Source organism: Psittacula echo, assembly GCF_963264785.1.
Source record: "Psittacula echo genome assembly, chromosome: 23".
NCBI lineage: Eukaryota > Metazoa > Chordata > Aves > Psittaciformes > Psittacidae > Psittacula > Psittacula echo.
The window spans coordinates 4,787,879-4,809,977 of NC_137748.1; the positions used below are offsets into that span (position 1 = coordinate 4,787,879).

Here is a 22,099-nt window from a genome sequence, read left to right on the forward strand (position 1 = left end):
AGAAGGAAGGGGAGGGGACACTTGGAATGACAACATTTGTTTTCCCAAGTAAGCCCTGCTTTCCTGGAAATGGCTGAACAACTGCCTGCTGATGGAAAGTAGTGAATGGATTCCTTATTTTGCTTTGCTTGTGCACACAGCCTTTGCTTTACCTATTAAACTGTCTTTATCCCAACCCACAAGGTTTATTACTTATATCCTTCTGATTCTCTCACCCATGCCACTGAGTGGGGAGTGAGCAAGGGGGTGTTTAGGGCCTAGCTGCCTGTTGCAGTTAAACCACAAGTAACGTACCAGTCCGACCCAGGCTATCTTTAAATTCATGGGAGAAATAGGTGTTGTTGGAGAATGATTCATGCCATCTATAAGTTAAAGGCAAACGTTCAAGCTGTATAGAAAAAATATCTCCTGGGGATGATAATATGTGTCCATGAATAGTGAAAGTGCCTAGGGTAGGTGCTTAGATGTCTCATTAGATGTCTCAAAATTAGATGTCTAATTCTGATGTGTTTTGGGGGGAATCCATGCTGATATATCTAACTCTTTCTGTGGCTCCTGCTCTCAAATGCAAAACTAAAGAACTACCGGGTTTATTTTTCTTTGCCTCTACAGTGTATTGTAGATTCATATCACATAAATTACCCATTGTCACAGCACATTTCCTATTAATACCTGGAACACAGCCAGCACTTCACATTTCTGATGGTAGCTTCCTAGTACGGGCCACCTCAAGCTCTTCTTGACACCTATCCTTGAAATTGTGATCAAGTCCTCAAAAAGTCTTGTTTGGATGAGTTATATCCATGGCAACAGGATGCACAGAACAAGTTCTTCCACAGGTGTCTGAAGGCTTCCTGTCTGGAAAGCCAGATGTTTCATTACCTGCAGAGTCTGAAGAGGCAGTCTGCTAGTACAGAGCAGACTGTGCTGGTGTGCTGGTCCATATCAGAAATGAAGGGCTCAATTATAAACTCAAACCCAGGTTTAACATGGTCACATGCATTCAGCTGACAGATATTTAATGTTTATTACAGAACAGGAAACATTTTGAATCACTGTGATATCCAGAGCATGGCATAGAGGCACCTTTTATCAGATTTTCTCACAGATGATCAGTAACACAGATGCGTCAGCTGTGTCTCTAGACTCCTTCACATTCAATGGGAAGACTTGGACTGCAGTCTGTGAGTCAGACTTTAACGGCATGACTCCTGCTGACATACTGCTGGATCCAGGGCTCATGCAGACTGAAGGAAACAGTGAAGTGATCTATGCTGTCGGCTGTGTCTGCATTTCTTCTTGGAGTGAATTATTTGGTGTGCCCTGGGTACAATAAACTTATTCAGGGTACCGGGGCTCTGGTGCAAACCAGGGACTGAGTCCAAGTGGCACTGTATCTATGCCACAGCACGAGCTACTCATGCTGTATTCCCTCTACTGCTATATTAGAAGAGCTGTCTCCTGAAGATGTTTTGTTTTATCCTAAATCAGGTATCTAAGAAGTTTACTCATCCTTTTCTACTACTTCTTTCCAGGGACAATACCAGAATCTCAAAGTAAATGAATCAGATGTGGATATCTGCATTTTGCCTGCCTTTTACAACCCCACCCAAAGTTTTATGGGCCTAGCAATATATCTAGGGCAAACAAAATCTGGGGTTCAGTTTCTGCCATGGCCAAACCTTCTCCTTAAAACTGGAACAGTCATTCAGCTGAAGACTTTAAAGAAAGGTAGGCAGCATAGAATCCTAGGGGAAAAACAAAGAAGCAAACCAACAAACTGTAGTATATACATAAGGCAAACTCAGATTTATCAAGGTCTAGTTCAATAAATATGGCCCCTGGTTGCATGAATAGGAGAGGTTCACTTCATTATGAGCCTCCTGACTTTAGTTCATCAGCACCGCCAGTTGATCTTCTCCCGAAGTCTTTGGTTGATTTCTTAGATGTGTCTCATGCAAGTAAAGGTCTTCCTCAGGACAAACCTGACTTCTTTATTTCTAAGACAATATATGAGGGGATTCAGAAGTGGCACAACTACTGTGTACAGGATTGATATCAACTTGTTAGCACTGTAGGTGTACATGACCTTCGGGTGGGCATAAGTGAGAAGAGTGGTGGAGTAGAACAATATCACTACAGTCAAGTGGGAACTGCAGGTGGAAAAGGCCTTTTGCCTCCCATGAGAAGAAGGGATCTTCAACACAGTGAACATGATGCAAATATAGGAGGTGACCACAGTACACAGAGGCACCATGATGACCAGCAGAGCCAAGACGAAGTCTACCAGCTCAGGCAAAGAGGAGTCGCTGGAGGAGATATTCAGTAAGGGTGAAATGTCACAGAAATAGTGATTGATTTTCTCTACATCATAAAACGAGAGCTGGGCAATAAAGCTCAGCTTGATGGAAGAAGTGATGAAGCCACACATCCAACAGCCAGCTGCCAGCTGAGTACAGAACTGATGAGTCATGATGAGTGAATATTGGAGAGGTTTGCATATAGCCAAGAAGCGGTCATAGGCCATAACAGCCAACAGAATATACTCAGTACAAACAAAAGTCACAAAGAAATACAACTGTGTCATGCAGCCCTGGAAGGAGATATGTTTGTCTTGAGAGAAGAAATCTATGAGCATCTTTGGTTCGATGACAGAAACATACCAGATCTCTAAGAAAGACAGGTTTCCTAGGAAGAAATACATGGGTTTTTGCAGACTGGGGTTAGTTCGGATGATGAGAATGGTAAGCAAGTTTTCCAACACTGTTAATAAATAAGCCAGAAGTAAAGCAGAGAAGAGGAGTAGCTGCAGTTCAGGAGTGGTGGGAAAACCCAGCAGAATGAAATACCTGACACTGGTTTCATTCCTCCCACCCATTCTGTAGGGGAAAGATGAGCCTTATCGACCTGCAATAAATTAAATCAATGAAAGCTAACCAGACAGGCTTACGCTCATAGCAATATGTTACACCACACTTAAGACGCTGTAAAAATTCAGACACTTTGTTGCTGAGTTTCTGGAAATGAATTGTGTGCAATTCATGTACTCAACTCAGCATTGCTCATAGTAAAGCTGTCAGCCTGCTTTTAACTTCATACTTCATGGAAATCAATAGGAACTCCCAGTCCCATCTCAGCTAAGACACAAGGCTAAAAGCAGTCACATGAATCATGCTATCATATTGTCCGTCCAGTATGAAGAGAGGTTAGGTTATGAGCTTATAGATAGACATTTACATTGACAGTGGTTTTGTTTCTATGCCTATACATTTCTAAAGCTATACCATGTATATCCGATGAACTGGGAGGGAACTGGGAAGTTCCACAAGGATATATACAATTTCATATAAAAAGAAGGCAAACAAGTCTGAAGAACCCCATTAGAGGTACCTATGGCTAGCTCTGAAGAGACTTACAGCTACATAAAGCTTATGGAGATACAAACATGCACACAGCATCCCACATACAGCATAAATATAGACTCCTTATAGCTCTGGGTCTGGTTTGCTTGTAGCTAACTCAGATTATTCCTTCCAAGTTAAGAACACCTTAGCCTGTGCTTATAAAAACAAAACTGGTCTCAACCTTCTGTAGTGGGAATTCAGAGTGGAATCCACTGCCTTAGTTGATCCTGGAGAATATGATCAATAGGGAACAGATGAAGCGCAGACTGTTGTGTCAGTTGCATGATTTATACAGATAAATCAGCCACATTGTTTATATTCAGTGTCTCAATAGGTTTGATCTAGCAAATCCCAGTGGAAGCAATCACAGAAAGAGGGAGGATGTTGTTGTTTCCTCTGTGATTCCATACAGAGTAGAAGTCAGAAACCCTGCATATGTCTAAGGTTTTGTCTGAGACACTGAACCCAGCTCATGTTAACTGGTATCTAAGGGCACAGGGAAAAACCAGCCACCAAAAAGTCACAGTCCCAAAGCCCTGGAGCAGAGGATGTGGCAGTCATTCACCATAACTTGGGCTGGCCTGAGAGAAAAGGGAGAGAGTCCAGCAGAGGCCAACAGTGGCTTAGAGTATGGGTACTGAGAGTAGGGCTGGTCTTGTTTTGTCTGGTGAGAAGATTAAGAGGTGATCTTGTATCAGCCTGTAACAACCAGAAGGGGAGTTAGAAGGAGGACAAGGAGATCTTCCCATTTGTGACAGAAAGTCTAACATGTGGCAAACCCCACAAACTGTAACTTAGCGGGGTGCATCTGGAGAAGCCTTTTTATGCAGAGGGAAATGCAGCCTTTAGCAAGATCAGATCCAGAGAAAAGCTGAATCTCTATACTTGAAGGTTTATGGTTCTGTTGTCTCAAATGGTTCTAGAGCCTTATACATAGGCAGAAGAGCTGAAGGCAGAGCCCTGCACAGATGCAGTTCAAATTGATTGATCTGCAAATTACAGGTTCTGGTCTCTGCAGTCTCTGAAGTTGTCATAGGCTTGATGAAGCAGGGAAACAATGGGGCTGGTTTGGGTTTGGGTTTAGTTTGGTTTTTTCTGTGTGAGACAAAATTAAAACAACTTCACCCCATCCCACCTCTTTTTCACAGACTCAACTCCCCTCCTTCATTCACGGCTTCACCATTAAGCAGCCCAGCAGGATGTGGACTGGGGAGCTGTGGTCAGTGCGCAACAGTTTCTGCACACGTAAAGTGGGACATGGCTGGATCTGCTCATGAAAAGGGTTTTGGTGGATCACCCTGTATCACAAGCCCAAGCCATGGTGTGCCTGTACCCTCATGATGAGGGTCACACGAGGAGGGACTGATACACGTGTGCTCATGGAACCATGCCCATATCTGTACTCTCACACAAGGCCAGAAACATCAGCACGTGGGGACTCTGCTGAGGAGACGCTGGGACCGCACTGGCACAACAGGGCTCAGGTACTGCGGGGAAGGACCAGGCCCAGTCATGCTCCTGGTGTGCCCTGAGGACCCACAGAAACTGCACAGAGAGGGGATGAGGCACAGGAGCCCAGCAGAGGTGTCCTGAGAGCACTGTTAGTGTTGCAGTAGGGTCCAGCCCTCCCAGCAGAAGCCCATCTGCACACAACAATGGCCTTCCCCCAGAGACAGGTGAGGGAGCAAGAGGAAAGGCTGTGCCATGTCCTCTCCCATGGCAGTCCTTGGGCACGCGGAAGAGAAGCACCAGAGCGGTGCCCATTTCCTGACACCTTGGCCACAAGCAAGCCCACAGGAATGAGCCAGGAGCACATCCCCTGCCTGCACGGGATGCCCCAGCCCTTGATGTGAGGCTTCTGCTGCGCTCACGTGTTTCTGCCCCGGAAACCCTTGGGCTTCTCATCCTGGTGCTTACGGAAGCCTTCCTATGGCAAAGCCCATGAGCCAGGAAATTAAAAGGCAGCAGTGCCAGAAACGGGGACACAGCTTCTGAAGCACAAACCAGAGTTTTTCATTAAGTGATTTAATCATAAGATCCAATTATTTCTGTTTGGTTTTCTGAACTACACCATCTTTTTGTCATTAAGCCTGCTAATGATTTTGCAAGGAAAGTCTTTTTCTTAGCAATATCTTTTGGAGAGAATCCTTCATTTCCTTGTTTCTCAAGCAGTAAATGATGGGATTAAAGAGAGGAACAACAACAGCATAGAAAGCAGACATGATTTTGTTTGTGTCATTAACTGGAAGTGTTTTGGGCCTTACATAGATGAAAATGCTTGTTGCATAGAAGACAGTGACCACTATCAGGTGAGATGCACAGGTGGAGAAGGCTTTTTGGCGATCTCGTACAGATGAAATGTGAAGAACAGTGAAGATAATATAGGTGTAAGATAGAATCACTACAGAGAGAGGCATCAGGAGAATAAATAAGGCAGCCACAAAATCCATGAGAGCAGCTCTTTCCAAATCTGTGCAGGCTAAGTTCAAGAGAGGAGAAACATCACAGAAGAAATGGTTGATTATGTTGGGTCCACAGTATGTCAGCCGAGAGATAAAAAATACTTTGCATCCAGAAAGTAAGAAACCAGTCAACCAAGATCCGGCAGTAAGGTAGACACAGACAGCGTGTCTCATGATAGTAGAGTAATGGAAAGGCTTGCAAATGGCAACATAGCGATCGTATGCCATGACAGCCAGGAGGAGACACTCAGTGTTGCCCAGGCTGAGGAAGAAGTACAGCTGTGTCATGCATCCCATGAAGGAGATGCCCTTTGTCACTGACACAAAGCTCAGTATTGTCTTGGGGACTGTGACTGTCACATACCACATCTCCAGAAAGGACAAATTACTCAGAAAGAAATACATGGGGGTGTGAAGGTTATAGTTTGTCCAGACAGTCAGGACGATGATCATATTTTCTGCTAAAACTAAGAGATATGCGATGAGGAATATTGGAAAGAAGAGAATCTGCAGATGAGGAGAAATGGGAAATCCCAGGAGAATGAATTCTTTGACCATGCTGTGATTGCTCACCGCCGTGTCTCCCATCTACCTCTGTAAAGACAATGACATTAGTGACTTACTATTTGTGATTCTAATACATTAGAACACCTCCCTCTTTCTCTCTCCCCCCCCCGTTTTACATTCCTTTCACACTGCAGTCAAATTAATACTAGTATTTCTAGTGCTGTAAATGCTCATTGAATAATCATTAAAGTATTCCAAGATGAAGGTATTTAGAACAAAATAACAGCAATCCTGAATTCCCTCAGTGACATAATGCCCAACTTCTCCTTGATCTTCTCGAGGGCAATAGCTGTTCTAGATAGTGGTTTTTAACTTGTACAATGAACTGATTTCTGCATTTATGAACAGACTTGCCAGAAAATCGGTCACCAAAGATCCTTCTGAAAGTAATAAAATATTCTCAGTACCAGCAGCAGTATTTACATAATCCCCATCAATGGCTTTTTCTTTTGTAAAGTTAAAACTCTATTAAAGGTCAGAATTCAAGCTGTAACTTTAACATCATTAAAGCAACAGGCTTAAATAGAGCTTTTCTGTTCCTTAGACCATGTGTCCAGAAATCGCAGACTTCATCAAAAATCTCATTTGAAAACTCCCCATGTTGTCTCATATTGCTGAAGAGTTTGAAAGGGAAGAGAAGGGTTAGAGGTAGGGAAAGGAAGAATTAGGGTTAGAGTAGGAAGGGAATGGAAGAGAAAGGGAAGAGAAGGGGAAGGGAAAAGAAGGAGAAGGGAAGGGAAAGGAAGACTGATATAAAGTATCTTCAGTTGAAAGACACTGCTTCACTTTCTTTGCATGAAAATTCAAAGATGTTCTGTGAGAAATGAGATTTGCTGTGTGGCTTCCCAATGAAAAGATTTCATTAAAACACGCTGACAGGGAAGTGATCTTTCCTGCCATAGTTCCTTCTCACCAGCTTCATTAGCCAGTATACTACTCAGCAGACTTGAAGAAAGAGTTATTCATATTTATGATAAGAAATACTACGTTGGTAAATACTTCAATCTCACTCACAGTCTGAGTCCTTGTACCGACGTTGAACGGATCGCTTGAAGTTCAGAGAGCCTGTGCCGTGACATCTGTTTATTATTCCTTCATTTTCCTGAAGACTTCACCTGGGCATTTGATTTATTCTTCCAATGGGACCAATCAAAGAAACAAATTATTTCTTCTCTCCCTCGCCTGGCAATAGTATAAGTCATTTAGCTTAAAAAACCCCAAACAACTCAACCCTGAGTGAACATGCATGCAGTGACTTGGGAACACAATTGGGAATCACAACTTAGGAATGAAGTGGTGGTAAAGTTACTAATAATGTAGAGGCATCCTTAAAGACTCCTGTATCAGTTCAGAAGCGTGTGGTTTTTTCACACAAGCACTCCAGAGACAGCCCAGATGAATGACTTGACAACTCTGTCTGTGAGGAGCTTTTCCTCATCTAAGGATATTCTGATGTCTCACATCATTTGTTGTTATTGCTGTTGGGGTTTTTTTATCTTATCTCAGCACATGTGATCAGAATATTGGGGGTTTTAGTGCTTTCTATATACATATATTCAATATATTCTATGATATTCAAAACTGATAGAAAATCTACATTGTTAATATTTGACTATTATTTATTGAAATAAAGAAAGGAAAATAAATGTAAATTCATATATAATTTACAGTACATATACATAGTACGGTACATATACATAGTAGAGGTTGGTTGTTCGTTCATATTCCATCTAATACACAGTGACTTCAGCAGAATTTATCAGAACAGAATTTAATGAATATATGCTAAAAATGGGGAGACAAAAGTCATTTCATCTGCAGTGACCAGTATATGAAGTCATCAATTTAGTTAGTGTTTATTTCAACCTTCCTTCAAAAGCTGGGCTTCTCCCATCCCACTGTGAACACTTTCTTCTGCTCTCTTCCATGAGGATTGATTCAGGCCTAAGTAGAGGCTTCTTGCAGAATGTGAAATCCTGTGGAGTGCCTGAGACCTCTCCTTTTGAATAGGCAGATATGATACAGGAACTGCAGAAGGGAATCTTCCTTTTAGCATCACATTCATGAATCAAGCAGAATAGCCAAGGTTCTTAAAACATGAGGCGTGTTAGGCACATGCATCTCACCTTAGCTGTCAGCTATTGCATGCAGCACAACACAGTTCTGAATACAACCTAAATCTGAAAACCTTTCCTTACACTGAAAACTCTTACACTCTGTCTCTAAGGAACTATCTTAATGGAGGACAGTCTGAAGATCTTCTTCAAAGCCTCTTTAACCTCCTGGTTCCTCAGACAGTAAATGAAGGGATTGAGCATGGGCGTCACAATAGTGTATGCAACTGACACCAGCTTGTTTAGGTCAAAAGGGTGGATTCTCTTGGGCCGGGCATACATGAACAGAGTGGCTGAAAAGAAGATAATGACTACAGTAAGGTGAGAAACACAGGTGGCGAAGGCTTTCTTCCTGCCCTGGGCAGTGGGGATATTCAGGATGGTGCTGATGATGCATATGTAGGAGATAATCATGATGGAGAGGGGAATCAGCAAGATAAGCAAGGCCAGGATGAAATCTACTGTTTCAGCTATTGTCATGTCAGCACACGACATGTTCAGCAAGGGGCTGATGTCACAGAAGAAGTGGTTGATGACGTTGGAGCCACAAAAAGACAGCTGAGAGATGAAAACTACTTTCAGCATGGAGGCCAAGAAACCAATGAGCCAGGAGCATGCGGCTAGCTGAATGCAGAGCCGGTGGTTCATGATGACTGGATACATCAGAGGATTACAGATGGCCACATAACGATCATAAGCCATGACAGCAAGGAGGACACACTCAGTGCAGATAAAGGAGATGAAGAAGTAAAGCTGGGCCATGCAGCCTCCAAAAGATATATTCTTGCTTTCGACAAGGAAATTCGCTAGCAGTCTGGGGACAGTGACTGAGGTGAACCAAACCTCCAGGAAGGAGAGGTTGCAGAGAAAGAAATACATGGGCTTGTGAAGCTGGTGGTTCACCTTTATCAAGATAATGATGAGTAAATTTTCCAAGATGGTCAGCATGTAGGCCACCAGGAATACCACAAAGAGCAACATCTGAAGTTCCATCATAGCTGGAAATCCCAGCAGGATGAATTCCTGGAATTCTGTGCTGTTTTTCTGCTTCATGGCGAAGGGCACAGCATCAAGCTTCGGAGAAAAAGTAAAGGAAATAAAAGGGAAAATATATGGAATATTTTTTAAATGAAAGAAATAATGAGAACAGCTGCAGTGAACAATGGAATAATGGCAAGTGGAAAAGAAGAAAGGAAGAATGATGATAATAAAGGAAAAACACGACAAGGATAAAGGGAAGAACATTATTCCATTTAGATCATATATCATGTGGAAGATATAAGAACAACTTCAATATCGTATTTTGATATCTGATTCATAATTAGTAGCCTAGATTATAACTGAAACCTATGGGTACTGGATGCCCATGTAAGAGCGGGTTGCCCAGTTCTATTTAACTTGCAGGGGATCCTGAATATCCAGGATGTGTCTGCATGACTTAGTTCGGCTTAATTCTGCACAACCAAGTCATTCCTGTGCTGCCTGTGGGGTAGAGCTTTGTCCCCGTTAGCTTTCCCAGCATAGAAAGTCTCAAGACATTCACTGAATGAAACAAGTATTTTCAGAGAGCAATAGATGTTATTCTCAATTAAGCTCTCAGGAAAGGTGAATTACATTTTGGAGGGATGTATTTCTCTGTGTCTCTCTCCCTCCCATCCCCTGTTTTCCATTTCTCCATCTATTCACCTTTTTAAGCAATTGGATGAGCTGATTTTCATAGACAATTCTCAACTTCTACAGGTCAAAAGTGAAAAGAAAAAATCCCCTCTCAAACAGGAAAATGCACATTTCTCCCCTTTAACCCTTCCTATCTAACCTGAGAAATGCTTTTTCTTCTTGTTTTAAAGTTCCTCTAGTGCAATATTTAATTTCATGTTAAAAGGCATGAAACAAACTATCTCTTCCTCCCTTCCCAGAATTAGCTGAGAAAAGCATACTATAAACTAGGTTTTCAGGGGTGCAAGGACACCATGTTCATAAAACAATTCATTGACATAGAAAAAAAAGTCCAGATACTGTTCATTTAAAGCCTTTTATAGCTCCAGAAGTGGTAATACAAACCATGACTGAAGATTTATAATGTGAAAACACATATAACTCTGTAACCATATTACTGTTAACTTTAACTATAATGAGAAATTACACAGGTCAAATCAGAGCAATATTTTGCCTTTTTTCTTAGTACAAAATACATTATTAACCAGTGTGTCTCTTTAGTACATGTATTCAGTGCTTCCTGTCCTGGCCAGCATTAGTTCTACCTATAAACCCGGTGAGATCTGAGTGTTTCAAATAGTTCATTTACACATCTGTCCAATCTCTAAAGAAGCAATCAAAGCAAGTGACAGTGATTCTCCTAAGTCAAACACAATGCTTATGTTTTCCTGTGACTTGAACTAGAGTAAATACCTGAGCTATCTTACCGTCAGAAGACTTCTGGGAAGCTGGAGTTCATCTGCTGAAGTTTCAATAGCTGTCAGTTTAGTCTAGTATAAAATATACTCAGCTTGTCTCCTTTCTTGGGAATATAAATATACGGGCATCTCCAGGTATTACTGTTCTCATTGAGAGAAAAAGGTCTAAACTAAGTCAGATGGATCATTCCATGGCCACGTCTGTTTCTCTCTTCCTTCTGTAAGTGCATGTCAACAAGCAGCTCTGAAGCCTAGATGTGTTGCTCAGTGTAGTTCACGTGCCTGCTGTAGATGTTGAAATGCCAGTGGATTTGTTCCTCCTTGGAAGAAGGTGATTACCCATCAAAAAGTCCTCCTCCTACCTTCATATCACTTCAGCAGTGCTTGTGGTTCCATTCATGGAAACTCTCTTCTGAGAGGTACAGAGGCACCCATTTGCCAGCCTGATGTGCCCCTAGAGAGGTGTGCTGCCTACCAGGGGCTCACATCATGGATGTCACAGGGAGACTACCAAGCCTTGTACGTCCCACTGGCTATTTATTACCTGCTGCTGTTGTTTCACGTAGGCACCACACAGGCTAAGTGTTAGGTGGAGCAGACAAGGAAGTCAGTGACAAGTATGAATCAGAATGGAGCAGTGTGTTACGACCTAAAGACTAGTTTATAGCATAAATCAGTAGCTTAAGATGGAAGGTATGGACTCTAAATAGAGGTACTAGGTTGTGGGTCATGTTTGATATGACCAGGGTGTGCAATATTCAGGCTTCTGAGAAAATATATACAGATCAGGCTAGACAATGAGACAAAGTCAAAATGAATGTACCGGAATAGGCAGCATTCATAAAGATCAGGGTAGTAGGTAAAATATGAGGCTGGACCCGGTTAGCTGTGATGCAAAACTGAATTAAAGCTAAGGAAGGAGTCAACAATCAATGTTGTAGCCACACTATTCTCCACTGCCAGGGAATTCCCCAGACATCCGCCAAGCCACCTTCAGAAATAACTCCAGCAGTGCTTGTGGCACAGTAATTCAAGCTGATGAACAGCCTCTGTCGCTCCCAGTCCCCCTGCCCCAGCTCTCCCTTCTCCAGTAGCAACTCTGGCATTTGGTGCTTTTGTCTCTGGAAGTGGTGCCTGCAGCACATATTCAGGCTACTGCTTCCATCTACTGCCCAACACCATTCATTGCAAGCTGCTTCTTGCCTGTGAGCCAGCGGGAACAGCAAAGAGCAGCAGCTCGAAGTCATCTTCCCCCACCTCTGCGGCACCAGATACCCAGCAAAGAGAACTTAGGCAGCTAAGAGTCACTGTGGATGTAGTTGAGCAAAGATGATGCTGCAGTGCTGTCAGGCATCTGCAGACTGTTGGTGACAGAATATCACTGAGGGACAGGCTTGGCATGAATGTAGCTTACCAGGGGTCTGGTGAAGAGGGAAAGACCAGTTCAGACAGCTGGCTACCTGCTCACATAGTTTACGATCACAGTTCATAGTTCATGATCAGGACCAACAGTATCTTAGCAAGTAATGACTATACCAGAGTAGTGGGTGGCACAAAAGTGCTTGATTGGGCAAGGGGTTAGATATTGATGTTTTATAGAGTGTTGTATGGTGGAATGTGCAGGCTGAAACTGTTTTGGAGCAAGCTAAGGAAAAGCTGTGATTTCCTACATTAATTCAGACAACAGCTGGAGCAAGGGACACCAAAGCTGGGTAACACATGTCAGAAAACTAAGAACTGTATTTGGTGTAACAGGCTGACTGAGGGACTGTGTTGTCACAAGGAGCTGGAGACAGCAGTGAGGTAACATCAGACAGGAGAGTGGATAACATGCTTAAGACAATGGATAGCATTGATAAAGGATAGAATGGATAATCCAAGACATAACAATAATATGTACCAAATGTGCTGTGACAAGCAGCGCAATGAATAGGACACTTGAGCAAAAGTTTTAGGGCTTGAATAATGAGCTGAGTTACTGGGGATAGAGGTGTGAGTCAGACCAGCATGACTAAGTCCAAGACTCTGGACTCTTCTTTGCTTGGAACACAGTTAAGGTTTACTAGTGAATGTCATGTAAGGCCACTAACTGCTTTCCCTTTCAGCATCTTTAATGGGGCCCAGGCTGAAAAAAGGCCAGGTTCTGCTATGCCATGTGTTGGGTACAGTTTGGCAGTGCAGTGCTTTGGGACTGGAAAGGGGATGGAGTCCGTAGCTCAGAATGGCATGGCACCATTCCTCTCTCACTCTGAGGCACCTAACATTTACTTGTAGATTCTGGTGTCAAAAAGGCCATCAACACATTGATAGAAAAGGAGCAATTTTTAATATACCTCCTTATGTACTGGTGGAGAAGAGAAGGTTTAGTCTGAGGGTTTGCAGGGCACTCATTGCTCTTTTACACTATGAGATATAGGAGGACATCCTGCCCAGCTCATTCTGGTGGGGATATTGTTTGGTTTATACTGGAGCATGTGATTTTGAACTATTGAGCCTCATTTGGTAGGAGTGCATAATATACATGATATAGGAACACTACCTATGATCTCTGTCTTTTGCAGAGAAGCAATCTGTGCTGCTTTTGGTCCTTGCTCCTGGGAGATACTAAGTAATGTTATGCTTTTCCTGGCCAGGGTTAAGAAAGTGAACCTGCTATTTGCAAGTGCACGTTGGCCCAGTGAACCCAATGCAATGTCCTGACAGCTCCAGGAAGGTTCAGACAGTTCTGGAAAACCCAAACTTTCTTCAACTCTGGTTTTGCAAGGGTGTCACATCAGGAAGACCTGTGTTCCCATTCTTATCTACTTTTGTATTGATGGAATCCTCCCTTCAGACAATGGACTATTTGCCTTCAGTAAAAAACTAAGAGCAATTGACTGGAGCTAACAAGGACTTCTGGGATTAGACTCACTCCTGAGACTAAAAACTTTCCTAGTTAGTGATGGGTCTCCCCAGTTGTCTCCAGTTGCCACCCCTGGGAGGGACTCAGCTAGACACAGAGGCCTAGTTAAAACTTGGTGGAACTCTAATGCCTTGGGATGAATTCACTGAGCATCTTGGAAAGGAACTTTATTGTCTTGGGAAGAGAGAGCAAGAAGCAAGGGATGTGAGCAAAGGCAGAGGGGAAGAACTGGGGAAACTGAAAGAAAGAGGCAAATTCAAGATATTTTAACATCAAGATATTTTTAATATCATTTAATAATGCCTACTGTTTATCAGCATTTCGTGGGATAGGTCTTCCTGAGACTCAGTCACTTGTATGAACACCAACATATTACCGTTAGTTTCTGATCTGTTCCAATTTAATATCTAAATAATCTGTTAGCACAAGAATGACTGTTTTGTTTCAGAGCAGATAGGCTGATTCATACCATCTGTGCTCCAGGAAGACAGGACCATTTTGGACCCGTGATCTCCATATACTTTCTCACGATCAAAAAAGACCAATTTTCCTTTCACTCAGTGCAGTATGTATCAGAAGTGAGAACTTTAGGTGCACTATATGTGTGTGAGAAAGGATAAACACAACCCAAGAGTGCAGCACTGGCAGGGATCTATCCGGCTGGGGAGCAGCTCTGTGGAAAGCGACCAGGGGGTCCTGGTGAACAGCAAGCGCAGTATGAGTGATGAGTGTGCTGCTGCAGCAAAGGAAGCCAACAGCACGCTGGGTTACCTGAAGAAGTGCATCATCATCAAAGATAAAGATGTCATTATCCCACTCTTCTTGGCTCTTGAAAGGCCACCCATGGAATACTGTGTTCAGTTTTGGTCCCTGCTATACAAAACAGATGTGGACAGGCTGGAGAGGGGCCAGAGAAGGGCCACAGAGGTGGTGAAAAGACTGGGCAGTGTGTGAGGAAATGCTGAGAGAGCTGGGCTTGTTCAGCCCTTAGAAAAGAAGGTTCAGGGGAGATCTTCATTTCACTCTCTCCTTGCAGACTACACACTCAAGACAATGTATTCAAGTAGTTACAACACAACTGTTTAAGTAAGATACTGCAAAGAAACTAATAAATCATGTTATCAAAATCCTAATCAACACATAATTTTAGATTTTAAAATACACACTTTTGCAGATGATTATTATAGAGATACTGATTGTTACTTTTAAAAGGTTTTGCATCATGCATGATTGCTACTGAATGATAATTCCTTTCCCAAGCAACTCAATATTAGCTCTCAACCCTGTACTTCCTTTCCCCATCTTTCCCCCAAGAGCCTTTTGTTTGTTGGCATGATGGACACTTCAGTGGGTTATACAAGGGTGTTCCTTCTGGCATCCAAGCGGACTTTGAATCACCGATCATTTTGAATCACAGAAGCTTCATAACTGTGCATAGGTGTTGGCACTCCTACCTTTGAAATATGTTCACCTCTTTTGGGCTTTACCCAATCTTATAGCTCATTCACTGTTTCTTCTATTTCTTGACCCACTTTTCATCTCCTTGGCACTTCCTTTTTTTCACCAGAACTCCTCTCAATCAACCAACCAGTGACAACCACCTACCAGAAGTGCTGAAAGGAGGATCCAGAGCTCCTCTCAATCAACCAACCAGTGACGCCTTCCTACCAGAACTGCTAAAAGAAGGATCCAGGAACTACAGGCCTGTCAGTCTGACCTTGATGCCGGGGAAGGTTATGGAGCAGATCATCTGGAGTGCCATCAATCAGGTGAGATTTTTCTCGGGAGATGTTGGTTATCTGGATCAATAAAGAAGAATTCCACTTGCAGAGGTCTGGGGATTTTGGCCAAAGTGCAGCCAGAGATCAGAGAAATTTATTCCGGAAATCTGGGGATTATATTTGGTTAAAAGTGGACTTGCTGACTGATATCCACACTGCCAGTTAAGACATCTTAGCCTGAATTTCTTTCACCTGACTTTAGGACTGTCTTTTCCCACTCTTCTCTTTAGTCACTGACTGTAGAGTGACCTCTGCATTGCAGTCATCTTCTGTGAATAGCAGAAAGCGGGAGCCAACAGAGAGAGTTTTTTGTACCTAAACAATGAGGAAAAAATAACTGACTCCTACAATTGCAAGTAATCAATCCCCAACAGGCAATTTTCCACTGGGAAGATAAATACATTGAAATACTCCAGGTTTGTGGGGTGGCTTTTCCAAAAATATTAACCACAGCCTTCTCCTGCTGGCAGGTGAGCTCCTTTATTTTAGCTCAGTCTTTTTCTTCCGCATGTTATTGTTCTTCTGTCACTTACACAGAGCTTCTCTTTAAGGGAGACTCATCTATCTAGGAAGTTGATGGATTGTTGGAATAGAAGATAAATTCTGGCTGTGCAATTCCTGCCGTCCACTTGTGGTGTCAATGGATGAGATCAAAATGAGAACAAGAGTCCAACTAAAACCAATGCCCGAGGGGAAGGGTGACTTGTGAGGTGAAATGGACTCATGGCTATGAGGTAGCCAGAAAGCCAGCTATTGTAGCCCCCATTTCGCACCATAAGGCTTCAAGTGTGTCCATGGGCATGGAAAGACAGACTGGAATAGGAGGAAGAACGTTATTGACTGGAAGAAACCAAAAGTTACCTAGAAGAGGAATTCGTCAGGGAAGCAGCTCCCAAGGCAGAGATTTCCACGTCTCACAGTGTCCTTTCTTCTGCCAACGCCAACCCCTGGGGGAAAGAGCATCTTTCCTTGATCCCGTCAGGGAACTGAGCAGGTGTTGGGATGTGTGACCTTGAAGCAGACATGCCTTTTTGCCAGGGCCAGTTGCTGGTCATTTACACTCAGATTTCAGTGTTGGACATGAAGGTCTTTGGAACTAGGGACCAAAGGACTCATGAGCTCTTTGGCTTTCCTGGGCACAGCACTGTGACATCAGGACGGCAGTCCCCTGACTTCCATGCCTGCTTAGACCAAGGTGTTAGTCCTTTCCCAGTTCAGCACCTCAATAAGATGTTGGCTGGGCACAACTTTGCACACACAAGAATTCACAGAGGTCCACACACACAGATGTCCACACAGACAAATATATGTGTTTCCACATAAGCAGTTGTGGGATCAAGAGAGGAGACACTGGGGTTCACTCAAGCAGGGAAGGGCTGGAGCACCTTAGGTTACAATAAAGCCCCATAGTTTATCTTGAGGATTCGAGAGACTTCTCAGGTACAGCAGGAGTTCAAATGGAGCAGAAACATTCTCCTGAGGGCAGCATTAAGAGGAAAATATCCAAACCCCAGCAGTGAGGCAGAGAAGGAGCTGCACCAGGGGAGGTTTAGACTGGAGATGAGGAACAATTCCTTCCCCGAAGGGTGCTGAGGCATTGGAACAGGCTGCCCAGAGCAGTGGTGGAGTCACTGTCTCTGGAAGTGCTCACACACAGTGGAGACAAGGCCCTCAGTGCCATGAGTTAGTGGTGGCCTTGGCAGTTCTGTGGAAATGTTGGACTGGATGAGCTTAAAGGGCTTTTCCAATGCACCTGATTCTATGAATCTGTGATTCTATGTGACATCCTCATGGACAAGAGCCTTGGGGTGGGGGGCTGAGAACTTCAGGGCTGGAAGTAGCTGAGCCACTCCCTGCAAAGAAAGACACAAACAACCCCACCAGAATGCCACAGCCTTGCATCATGTGCCTGCACAGGATCCCTGTGGCTCTTGGTCTGCATCTTCTGCCTGTTCTAATGTGTTTTTGCCCTGGAAATCTTCAGGCTCATGTTCCCAGTACTCCATGAGGGAATGGCATACTAGAAAGGAGAAAATTAAAAGGTAGCACTGCAGGAAATAAAAACACAGTCTGCACCATTAGCTGGGACATCTTGCTTTGTAAATTAGCATGTCAGAAGATTACTACCTCCACAAAGACTGTCTGTGGACCTGGGCAAGTGCAGGACCAGTAAAAGAGCCAGTAGAACTCCTTGCTTCTCCTTCATTCACTTCTCTTGTCTCCTTCCGCATAGATGACAAGGTGAGGGAAGATCTTTCTCCCCTCCAGGATGAGGTCTTGACTCAATGGCCATCTCAGATGATACCCACTCTGCCCACTGTTGGGCTTCAAGCTCCTTCTTAGGGGACATTGAATGTGGAAGAGTGTTTGGCTTGGAGAGACCCATGGCCCAGAGAAGCTGTGGCTGCCCCATTCCTGGCAGTGCTCAAGGCCAAGTTGGACACAGGGGCTTGGAGCAAGCTGCTCTAGTGGAAGGTGTCCCTGCCCGTGGCAGAGGTTGGAGCTGGATGAGCTTTAAGGTCCCTTCAACCCAAACCACTCTATGATTCCATGATCTTTGTGCTCTGAGGTGTCTGGCCTTGAAGGTTAACCAGCCCTCCTGGGACCCTTTTAGCACCAGGGTAATTTCCAATGCATCCTGCCAAGTAGCTAGGTCCTTGAAGACTTGAAGATATGCTCTTCTAAAACCCAGGGCAGTAGTCATCCTGTTCTCTTGGTCAGTCCTTCGAGGATCTTTAAGCTCCACATGGTCACGACAGGCAAGGCTGAACTGAAGCTACACGTTCTGAAATGACATAGGTGAACACCTTAACTTATTCTCTTTGTACTCATAGTCAGAATCATAAAATCATAGAATACTTAGGGTTGGAAAGAACCTGAAGGTCATCTAGTTCCAACCCCCTTGCCACGGGCAGGAACACCACACACTAAACCATGTTACCCAAGGCTCTGTCCAACCTGACCTTGAACACCGCCAGGGATGAGGCAGCCACAACTTCTCTGGACACCCTGTGCCAGCGCCTCAGCACCCTCACAGGGAAGAGCTTCTGCCTTAGATCTAACCTGACCTTCCCCTGTTTCAGTTTGAACTCATCACCCTTTGTCTATCACTATGGTCTCTAATGAAGGTCCCTCTCCAGCATCCTTGTAGCCCCCTTCAGACACTGGAAGCTGCTCTGAGGTCTCCACGCAGCCTTCTCTTCTCCAGGCTGAACAGTCCCAACTTTCTCAGCCTGTCCCCAAGAGGGAGCTGCTCCAGCCCCTGATCATCCTCATGGCCTCCTCTGGACTTGCTCCAACAGCTCCATATCCTTCTTACGGTGAGGACACCAGAACTGTACACAGTGCTGCAAGTGGGGTCTCACGAGAGCAGAGTAGTTGCTTTTAGTTATCTCCCACGCTAAAGGTCTCAAGACCACGTTACAATTCAACACCAGATACTTTGCAATTCCAGGCTCTGGAACATGGTTATTTCAGACATCTGCATGTCAGCAGAGCAAGCACCGAGTTCCTGGCCAGGTTCACATACCACAGTTACAGTAAGGAGGCTAACATCCAGCCTGGCAGCCACTTCAGAGAATTGCTTTGCTGCTCTTTAATTGGCCTATGTGAAGAGAGATCATTATCCATCTGCAACAAGTAGATAAGATCCCCCGGAGACCACACTCCCTGGGGCACACAGAGGGAAGACAACAAAAAGTTTCCTTGGTGCGGCCAGACTGAACTTCAGTGTGTTAATGAGGTGGGTGTGGAGATGGTTTTATGCTAATGATGCTGTGACTCTGATGTATGCCCTCACTATATGGAGCTAAACTGCAGAGGCTTCACCCTGCATGTGTGTGTCTGTGTACACAAGCCCCCCCTTTGTGGATGTACAGTGGTGGCTTTGTGTGCAGGGAGGAAGAAAATCAGGAGCACGAGCTCTCAATACGTCTTAGGGTGGATGGTGAGGAAACAATGTCAGGCAGCTGTGTACAGCTTGAAGTGAGTCCGTGAGGTGAGAGCTTCTCTGACATCACGGCATCCAGAGCTCCTCCAATAAATCAATCTCTTTCTAACGTTCACTCTCAGCCAGAGGGGACCGTGGCTTCATTTAGAGGATGGTGCATGAAGAGATATCATTTGGATCATTTCCATTAGCTGAGCTGGTGAGTGAAGCCTGCCCCAGACATATGCCATATGTATGTTGTATGCATAGACTTCCAATCCCTTGCATGCTTAAGGAGAGCCACGTTAAAAGGGATTTCTCTGCTCTTTGGCCACATGAGGTTTCTGGTCTGTAAATTCCTCAGGACATAGATGAAGCCCCCTGGTTCACCTGGCTTCTCAGCAGGGCTACCTTGGGAGGGAATTGCCTCAGAGAATTTTGCCTTCAGCCACTGGGAAACTAGATGGCCTTTGTAGTCCCTTCATACTCAAACCATTCTATGATTCTATGAAGTTGAGACGTCCAGTTTACTCATCCAAGCTGCTTGCTAGACTCCTGCAATAGTCTTTAAAGACAATCTGGAACTTATAGAGAGCTTTGAGCCATGTATATGAGGTGAGATGAGCCATGTCTCTCTCCCAAGTGCCTCTTCTCTGTCCAAAGAAGAGGCAGGTGTAGGCTGAGGAGGTGAGATAAGCATACTTCAATCATACATCTTTGCACTTGGTCAGCAAAAGTCCTTCCTCTGTCTGAGATGGCAAAGCTACATAGAGGTGAGCCTTACCCCTAGTAGCTATGCTGAGAAGCAGATGTCAGTGGCGATAATGGAGGTATATGCAAAAGCTTCCTATGGTGAGGCTTAGAAGAAAGCAAACATACAGGACTACAACTCCTTGAGTACTGACTGTTCATTTGGTGCTATAGGCCTGAGTTTCAGGGTCAGATCTAATTGTCCAAACATGTTTCTGCAGGGAAGGATTTTCCTGGCAATTTTCATTTAAGATAGATGCTGTTTTCCCATGGTCTGCACAAACTCCTTTTTGGGACTGGATTTGTTTCACTTCTGGTAGCATCTGAAGGACCAGCAGGGGCATGCAAACTCACACAGAAACATCCTGTCTTTGCAGATGGACCTCAACACTTGGGAGCACACAGCAAATGGGACAAGTGTGGAAGAATTTATCCTTCTTGGCTTCCCAGGCACGTGGCATTTCCGGGTCTCCTTTGTGATCGTGTTCGCACTGATGTACTCCCTGACAGTAACAGGCAACGCATCCATCATAGCCCTCGTGTGGATGAACAGGAACCTCCATACCCCAATGTACTTTTTCCTCTGTAATCTCTCCTTTCTGGAGATCTGGTACACTACGGGTGTTGTTCCCAAAGCCATTGGAGTCATGCTGGGGACTAGCCAGACCATCTCCTTCAGTGTCTGCATCTTCCAGTTGTTCTTTCTTCTCTCCCTAGGCTCCACTGAGTGTTTTCTCTTGTCTGTCATGGCCTATGACCGCTATTTAGCCATATGCTACCCCTTGAGATACAGCTCCCTCATGAACAGTGTCATCTCTGCTCGGCTGGCGCTCAGCTCCTGGCTGGGAGGCTTCCTGGCCATCTCACTTCTGGCCTTTCTGACATCCAGGCAGACGTTCTGTGGGCCAGATGTCATCAACCATTTCTTCTGTGATATAGATGCCTGCCTTGCCCTCTCCTGTAGTGACAGGTGGCCTGTGGAGTTGGCGACTTTCCTTGTCTCCATAATCGTTGTGGTGGCCTCCTGTGTGGTCATCCTGGTCTCCTACATATACATTATCTATTTCGTCCTCAGGATCCAGTCAGCCCATGGCAGGAAAAAGGCCTTTTCCACTTGCTCTGCCCATCTCAGTGTCGTCACGATCTGGTATGGCTCTATCATCTTCCTATATGTCAAGCCATCAGCCCAGAACACCATGGATGTGAAAAAAATCGTGAATACCCTTAACACAATTGTAACTCCTTTGTTGAACCCCTTCATTTACACATTCAGAAACAAAGAAGTGAAGCAAGCTCTGGGGCGGGCTTTCCAGAAGAAGTGAAGTAGGTTTTCAGAAGACCTCAGTGTGAGCTAACAGTGCGCCTGGGCAGCACAGGTAGTCAAGCCACAGTTCCCCAGTGAGCTCATCTCACTCACCTTACAGCCTTGTTAGTCCGGGCTGAGCCTTGACTCTATGATTCTCTTTGATTCTATAATTCTAATGCTCCCCTCACAGTGGTCTAAGGACCAGCACTTGGGAAAGGTCACAAACCCCATCCAGGAACAGTTCTCTGCCAGAACACTGAAGGAGGGGTCCTCCTCCTACAGGCTTGTATTACAGTTTACTCAGTGCTCCATGTTGTCAGAGATTCATCTGAATCCCTAAAGAAGTCCCAGCAGCTGGCTCATTGCTTTAGGAAATAGACATGTATTTCCCCATCTAGTCTGATGTTTTCTGGCTGCAGCTATGCCCTATTCTTTTCTCTGTCTGAAGAACGGGGGTAAGTTGAGGAGCCA

General features: G+C 44.4%; 2 protein-coding genes across 2 annotated transcripts; one reads left to right on the plus strand and one right to left on the minus strand.

The window, feature by feature from the left end:
* Nucleotides 1-1,942: 1,942 nt before the first annotated feature.
* On the minus strand, nucleotides 1,943-9,600 carry LOC308229351 (uncharacterized protein; the record flags this gene model as incomplete). Its single annotated transcript, XM_080633309.1, has 3 exons — nucleotides 1,943-2,879; nucleotides 5,276-5,331; nucleotides 8,665-9,600. 3 exons carry the CDS (start codon nucleotides 9,598-9,600, stop codon nucleotides 1,943-1,945), a joined length of 1,929 nt encoding a protein of 642 aa, XP_080489435.1.
* A 4,863-nt stretch (nucleotides 9,601-14,463) lies between these two features.
* LOC308229355 (olfactory receptor 6F1-like) lies at nucleotides 14,464-21,644 on the plus strand (the record flags this gene model as incomplete). The annotated part of the gene is made up of 4 exons (XM_080633312.1): nucleotides 14,464-14,813; nucleotides 15,431-15,632; nucleotides 19,742-19,792; nucleotides 20,700-21,644. The coding sequence occupies 4 exons, from the start codon at nucleotides 14,464-14,466 to the stop codon at nucleotides 21,642-21,644; spliced, it is 1,548 nt and encodes a 515-aa protein (XP_080489438.1).
* Nucleotides 21,645-22,099: the final 455 nt, after the last annotated feature.